This window comes from Silene latifolia, chromosome Y, assembly GCF_048544455.1.
Source record: "Silene latifolia isolate original U9 population chromosome Y, ASM4854445v1, whole genome shotgun sequence".
NCBI lineage: Eukaryota > Viridiplantae > Streptophyta > Magnoliopsida > Caryophyllales > Caryophyllaceae > Silene > Silene latifolia.
In genome coordinates, this window is record NC_133538.1 from 44801562 (window position 1) to 44809688 (window position 8127).

Consider the following 8127-nt stretch of genomic DNA (forward strand, 5'->3'; position numbering starts at 1 on the left):
ATCCAAAAGTCAACCAATTTATATGGGGCATACTACGTTAACACACTGATGTGTATTCATGTTCAGGAAAATATAATGGGGAAGTATTTGGTGTCTAAAGGGCTGCCTAAGGGGGCAAAGGTTAGCGGGTTTAAAATCGTGAATATTGAGTTCAGTTGGCAAGGTCAAGGGTATTCGAGAAATGACTGTGGTGTTTTCATGATGCTACATATGATGTTTTACCGCGGAAACCCTTTTCAATGTGACCTCGGGAAAGAGGATGTTATGAGTTTATACCGTGCTGAGATTGCTGCAACACTCGTCCTCTGTGACATTAACAGTATCAGAGACGACATCTTGATGCGGGTTGGTTATTTCAAAGAAACTGCTGGACATCCGTTGACAAGAAAGTTGAACGTTGGTAAGAGGAAAATGGATGGTGACATAGGACCACAACCCAAAAAACGTGCCCGCGTAACTGAATCTGAAGAGCCCGTTATGAAGGCAACATCTGTTACCATGCACATTCCGTCTGGTAAAGCCCTCTCCTCTGTTAAGAGCCAGCCTCGTGGAAAGGGGGACGGGTTGGGCTGCTCTCTCGACTGTGGTAGAGGTGGTTTCAGTGTAAATGTGGTTTCGAAGATGCTCCGGAACAACCAAGCGTTAATCAAGGATATTAAACAAAGGAGAAAGCATGTTGCCGACTATTGCTTGTTAGATGACCACAATTTTGATGAACGGTCGGTTAATCTGAATTAATAATGGCTCATACTCACATTAATTTTCACATTTAGACTATTTTAATTAATGAGTTCTTTAATATTATGGAGTGCAGTGAACAACTGGTCTGGTACACCCGGCACACAACGCTTCGGAGAGCTGACATTATGTCCTTGGTGCCTGAAAACCTTATATCGTTGCATGTCATCGAGTGCTGGTCGATATTGATGAACCATTTGGAAAAGGAGGAATATGGCGACCAAGCAAAGATGCCATTCTTTGGTATACGTCACATGGTACTTCCATTAACCATTGCATAATATTTATATCCACTTCTATTACACCTTTGTTAGTTAGAATGACACTTTTCTAAATTGCAGTTATATTATGTGAATGTTTCACTTTAGTTCTTTTAATCAACAAAAGTGTCATTTTAACCGCCTGAAGTGTAATTTTAAGGAACAATAGTGTAATTTTAGCTGACAAAGTAACCACATTAATCATGTTCACTATTGCCTTTAAAAGGATATACTGTTGGGATTGCTTGGAACGTTTGAACAACCAGGCACACAATCAGACATCAACTATGACAAGTTGTACCAGCTCTGGGACACCTTCATCGGCGACAGTGAGCAAACCGTCAACTTGAAAACAGACTTACTATTTGTCCCGTTCTGCATTGACGACCATTTCGCATGCGTATGTATCAATCACAAATCAAATTCAGTCGGCCTGATGGACGGGCAAAGGCATTCTTATTTACAAAAGTCGCAGTTTGGAAAAGCAGCGCGTTTAATTGTAAGTTATCGTCCATCATTTTCTTCCAAATGCTATCTATTTTTTTTCAATCAGTTTTTTGAAGTAATTATGTACATATGCAGGCTAGTGCAGTGAGTGATTATTTAGAATCACGGGATAAGGAAAAGGTGAACACTAGAGCACGGAAAATTCCTAATTATGCGTTACGCCAGATACCTTTCAACGGGAACTCACCTACTCTCAACAAACCAGAATCGGGACCGTTCACCATGATGGCAATGCTCTTATATGAGGGTCTTCCTTTTCAGCATGAAGACCTCGAGAAGAAGAAATCAAGGCGCTATTTGGTGATCCAGCTTATTGCTACCCTCGTTCTAGCAGACATGAACGTCTTGCGTGAAGGTGTCCTCGAGAAGGTCAAAGCTTTTGTTAGCACGAAGGACAAATTGTGGAAGGGATTACAACAGAAGCGTAGATTGCCCCCTGCCAATGTGAAAAAATAACAACCTTAATCTAGTAGTTAAGTTTTTGTGGGAATATTGCCTTGCCTATGTAAACATTTATTTCATACTTGGTATCATTATCAGATGTTAGCAACCTTAATCTAGACAGTTAGTTTTTGTTTAAACAATGTTAGCAGATGCTTATTGTTAGCTTTCGACATTCTATAAGACACGGTATTTTATGAAAATATATTTATGTTGTTAATAGATGGTGCAATAATATTTATGTTGTTTTCCCAAACTATGTTATAAAGCTTTACTATAGATGAAGTGTAACTTTAATCGCATAATCTGTAATTATAATGAGTTTAAGTGTAATTCTGATCATAACAATCCTACCCTAAGCAGATATGAGGCCATTGTAATTTAATTTCCTAGATACCTGTAATTCTAAGAACATAAATTGTAATAATAGTCAAGAGTGAAAAATTGAACGTTCTGATGTTGCACATTATAACTGTTTCGTCCAATTGAAAATACTTCAACAAAATACATTGTAATACCAACGGCGACCAGTTGCCTTCCTGGCAGTTTGATGTCTAAACACAATACGAAACATCATGTTGTACCTCGTATTTTGCGTAGGCATCCCCAAAAAAATGTACTGCTTATTAGGTATTATATTGATTATTCTAAGATGTCTTCTTCTTCTTCTTCTTCTTCTCCTCCTCCTTCTTCTTCTTCTTCTTCTTCTTCTTCTTCTTCTTCTTCTTCTTCTTCTTCCGACGAGAGCTCTGATGATTGCGACAACGGTGGGTGCTCTGCGAAAGGATTAGGGCAGTTCCTTTTGTCATGGTTAGCTAATCGCTTGTAATTTTTACACATACGTTTTGGCTTCCTTGCCAAAGCAACTGCTTTTGCCTTCATCGACAACATTCTCTTTCCGCTTCCCTTGTTTTTGGATTTCTTAGGCGGCAAAATGATTATCTCCTGACTAGGAGAACAACCAAGAATTTTCTCCAACTGTTGTTGTTTATTCAATAGTGATCCTAATGGTGAAAGTTTCTCCTTAAACTGTCTAATTAGACTAGAAAAGTTGTCGACATCATTCTTCAATTTGCCCATGAGCATACCAACTGTCTGATGAATCTCTGACCACATTACTGACATCGCAATCTGTTTTCCATCTATTATATCAACGTCCTCAGTTGCTTCACCATTACAATCGAACATTTTAGACAACATTGCATCTTTACACACCATCTTTTAACAACACATTGTTCTGGAATAATCTTCACTCCGTTTGATGAGTAAATCCATATGACATGGCGGCAAAGAATGCCTTTCCTCTCAAACATTCTGCAGCTACAAGTGGCTTTCAATGTATCTAGGTCAACAATATAAAGTAATATGTTAGTTAAATCAGTCAAAAGAAAGTGTGACTGTAATACACAAAAGTGTAATTCTAACTGGCATAAGTGTAATTCTAACCAGCATAAGTGTAATTCTAACCGGCATAGCAGTGACAGATAGACCTTACATAACACAAAATATAAATATAATTTTAAAAGGCAAAAGTGTAATTTTAGCTGCATAAAGTGTAATTTTAAGACCAGTCTAATTTTAACAACCCAAAGTGTAATTTTAATCAACAAAAGTGTAATTTTAACGGATAAAAGTATAATTTTAACAAACAAATGCTACAGAATGATACCTGGGCAGTATGTGACCTCATAATTTATGTCCCTGTTTGCATCTCTTACAGTGGTCACCTTTAAAGAGTCACACTCAGTAAATCCTCTGCTTTTATAAGTACCAATTGAGTACTTGACCTCTTCTTGAAATTCCTCGAATACTCTATGACTGTACACTTGCGCCCCGTGCACTTCGATAGCTAGATGCGTTGATATGATAGGGAAAGTGTGTCTGTTACAGCTGTCAATCTTTTTCTGTGTGTGTCTTTGCTGCTCCATCGCTCTGTCAAAACGCATCGAAAACTCAATTAATGTTCATGACTTACTCTCAAATCTCTTAAAAAAACTATTTTCGCTCTCTGATCTTTGGGTTGTCCTCATAACACCCCCCATATCTAGGTCCGTACAATGAGCCATAACCCACTGCTTCCTTTTAGCATACATTTCTTGGAACCAGTCAATGTTATTAACATTGTGTTCTCTGCCAATTTCTTCCCATTTTGCATCGAACTCTGCCGCTTCAATGTCTTCATCCCATATTATGGCATTCAATTTCTTTACAAAGACCGAATAATCGTCTCTCATCACTTCATACTTGCTTGGCACCTTGTTCATGATATGCCACATACAATATCGGTGGCGCACTGTCTTGAACACCAATGGCACCGCTTTAAGAATACCAGGATCATAATCGGTGATAATATAATTAGGCTCTTTCCCACCCATCGCAGCCAAAAAATGGGTGAAAACCCATTTAAACGAGTCTGCATCTTCATGAGCAATAACAAGCGCTCCACAGAAAGTGACTGATCGTTTATGGTTTTCAACCCCGGTGAAAGGTGTGAAGACCATGTCATACTTATTGGTGGAATACGTCGGATCGAACGACACTGCATCCCCAAAAACTAAGTAGTTCCTTCTAGCGATTCCGTCGGCCCATATAGCTTTACTAAGGCTACCGTCAGTATCAACATCATAGTCAAAGAAGAACCTTGGCCTATTAACAGTCAATTCCTTAAAGTGGTCCACGAACATCTGACCGTCCCGTTCATAAATGTTTTCACATCTCTGTGAAAGTTCTTAAAATCATTTAAACTAGCTCCAATGTTTTCAAACCCATTAACATGCTCCTTCAAAATTTTGTAAGTCTTCGTTGCTCCTATCTTCAGCTGTTAATCATTGACAATCTTTTAGATGTATTTGAAAGTGTAATTTTAACGGCTCAAATAGTAATTGTAATAAACAAAAGTATAATGACTCAAACAAAGTGTAATTCTAACCAACAAAACTGTAAGTTTAGGAAGGCGAAGGCTAACTTCAGCAAACCTAGAATACTCACTCTTGAATTATAAAGGATTATCATTTTGTGATAGTCTGTTATGTTGCATACCAACTTTTGAAACTCTCTATCTCTAGCTTATACGAGTTCATGGTTGTGGACACTATAGAATCTGTCAATTAATAATTGCCCGTTCCTCATAAACAGCCTAATCCTCGCTTTGCACCAAACGCGCCTGACTTTGTGTCTCCTACCTGAGTCCTGACGGCCACTACACTCCAATTGTCCCTTATGTTTGAACCCCTCTCGGTTGCAAACCAACAGTTTAGATTTTATTTCCCCGCCACGCCATCTCTTAGTCGTGTACTTCCGCACATCAAAACCACAAGCAACAGCATAAATTCTATAAAATGTCACTGTCTCCTCTATTTCGAGAAATTCCTGACCAACATAGGGGGTGAACTTATCTTCAACGTCCTTGCAAAATTCTTCCTCGTTCGGTTTTCGTTTTCCATTGTGCTCAATATTATCTGTCAATAGTACAATTATTATCAATTGTATTAATAACATTTTCATGTACCCCATGTATTTGTTAGAATTACATTTTTGGTTGTTAAAATTACACTTTTGTCTGCTATAATTATACTTTTTAGTATTAGAGTGTCAGATTACAAACTCTCAACTTTCCTGATAGAATTACACTTTTGGTTGTTAAAATTACACTTCTGTCTGCTAGAATTATACTTTTTTGTATTAGAGTGTCAGATTACAAACTCGCAACTTTCCTGATAGAATTACACTTTTGGTTGTTAAAATTACACTTCTGTCTGCTAGAATTATACTTTTTACTATTAGAGTTACAGTTTAGAAACAGAAAGCTTTTGTCTGTTAAAATACACTTTTGCTTGTTAAAATTGTACTTTTCTCTGTTACAATTATACTTGTTACAATTACAATTACAGTTTAAAAACTTACAGCTTTTGTTTGTTATTATAACACTTTTAGTTGTTAAAATCACACCATTGGTGGTTACAATTATATTTACGACCATTACAATACGATTTTGTAAATCCACGAAATTACTCTTTTCGTCCAAATCAAGATTACACTTTTGCATGTTACAGTTACACTTTATTCTGTTTACGCCGTCTTTTTTACTTTCACGTTGCAAATACTATATAAACTCTTACAAATAAGAAACTAAATTATGACACTAGTAGAAAAAACCCCTATTGCGTCTATTAAGTTACGTCAGTTCTTAAAAAACCGACGCAAAAGGTATCAACTAATGGCGGGAAAGCAATTTTCGCCCTATAGCATCACTTTTTGCATCGGTTCTGGTTTAAAAATGATGTATTTAATGCGTCGGTTATAAAAAAACCGACGTATTTAATCTAATGAGTCAGTTATATGACATAACCGATATAAATGTGCTAAACTTTTGCATCGGTTTTACTTTGTACTTATAACAACCGACGCATCAATTCCCCTATATTACTAATTACCATTTACCTCTCTCAAAACTTGCCAATTATATGAAACCCTTCAATCTTAATCATTATACTTGTTTTTTTCGTCGAAGCGTTGGTTCTTTCCATTGATCACCGCACGCCCTCCTTCCCTCGACGTCGTTGCACCACTGCCGCACACGATCAAGTCGTTCCACCACCACTGCGTCTTCAGATCTAAGAAAATGGCTTTGTGTTTATCAATTCGGCGTACCATCACCACTCCGCCTATCATGCACGCGAGCCACCGTGAGATGCCACCAATCACTATTCTAGGTATTCTTTTTGCTTAATTTGATTTCAATCTTTAATTATTTTGGTATAATTTGATTTTGGGGCAGGTTTAATTGTAATTTAGGGTTAGGATAATTGGAACAATTGCAATATTTCTCCACTTAATTTGTAAACCGGGTTTCGGTTAATGAGGGATTTTAATTGAAGTTGCTATTGAGACACTATTTTAATGTAATTTGCGTGAACCATTGAGACACTATTTTAATGTAGTTGTATTGAGGCACTGGGTCAATTCAGGGTTTGATGTTTGAAATTAAACCCAATTGAGTTGATTTCAATTTCATTTTTGTTTCTTCAGTCAATTAGCTTAATTCAATTGATGGGTTTTCTGGGTTTGATTTGATTACGTGTAAAGATTGAATCTTGAGCTCTTTACAGCTTAAGTGAAGATGAAGGGTGTGGTATTTGACAATGGTGGTGGTACATAATGGGGTGTGCGCGATATGTTTGGATAGTATTGAGCTTCAGGAATCTGCCCTTGTTAAAGGTTGCGACTTGCGAGCATGCTTACTGGTTTGTCCTCCTTTTTTTCTTAGACTTTTAATTTTTCAATTGTTTTCCTCTATTGAATTTTTTCAATTGATTGCATTATTTGATTTTGAGTAAAAAATGGATTATTGAACTGATTTTGGGTTAGAGTTATCCATCAGAGGGATGACTGTGAGCTTGTCGCTGTCAACGACCCTTTCATCACTGCTGCATACAGGGCACTTCTTGTGTTTGTTTTTGGTAGATTAATGTTGATAACATTTCCTATAATTGGGGTTTATTGATTTTGGGTAAGACTTGTTATGAACTGATATTGTGTTATATGGGTTATCTCATAATTTCGAGAAATCTCATTCATTCATCTCGTAATTTTATCTTATTTCACAAAAAAGTTGGTCCATCTAACCTTTACCAAAGTCCTTCCATTCATATGACTAGTAGCAGTAGCAGAAGTACATGAAAGCATTAACTCGACAAATTAAAGAGTGGCGTTCTGTACTCTTCAACTTATTAGTTTATCTTAACTTCTTTTTAACTGAATTTCCTGAACAAGTTACAAGTTAAATCCATTATGTTCCTTGGAGCGACATCGTTATCAGTTCTTTCTTTCATATGGTCGGTTGTACTTTGCTATTGTGGGCGTGATTACTGGTTTGATTCTTTATTTTCTGGGGTACGAGACTTCCCAATACACCAAGGTTAGTACAGTAAGAGGAAAGTACATATTGAGTATTGCTCGCACCGTCCAGTGTTTTGTGGCCACTGTTCGCCTGCCATCTGCTATCTAGGCCATTTGATGATAATCCCCACCCCATCCATGTATGGCTGCTCCTTCAAATTTGCTGGTAATTTGTTTATATTGAGATTTCAATTGTTTTAATTAAATACCAGATTCATTTATTTGATGATAATAAAATGGTTAAGGTTAATGGAATCTTGTCGATGCAGCACTGTAAAGTGGC

The 8127-nt window shown here is 37.1% G+C and overlaps 1 protein-coding gene across 1 annotated transcript; it reads right to left on the reverse strand.

Annotated features, from left to right (window-relative positions):
- Positions 1 to 3601: 3601 nt before the first annotated feature.
- On the reverse strand, positions 3602 to 4447 carry LOC141627971 (protein FAR-RED IMPAIRED RESPONSE 1-like). The gene is made up of 2 exons (XM_074441166.1): positions 4038 to 4447; positions 3602 to 3878 (listed from the first exon to the last, which is right to left on the reverse strand). Exons 1-2 carry the CDS (start codon positions 4445 to 4447, stop codon positions 3602 to 3604), a joined length of 687 nt encoding a protein of 228 aa, XP_074297267.1.
- Positions 4448 to 8127: the final 3680 nt, after the last annotated feature.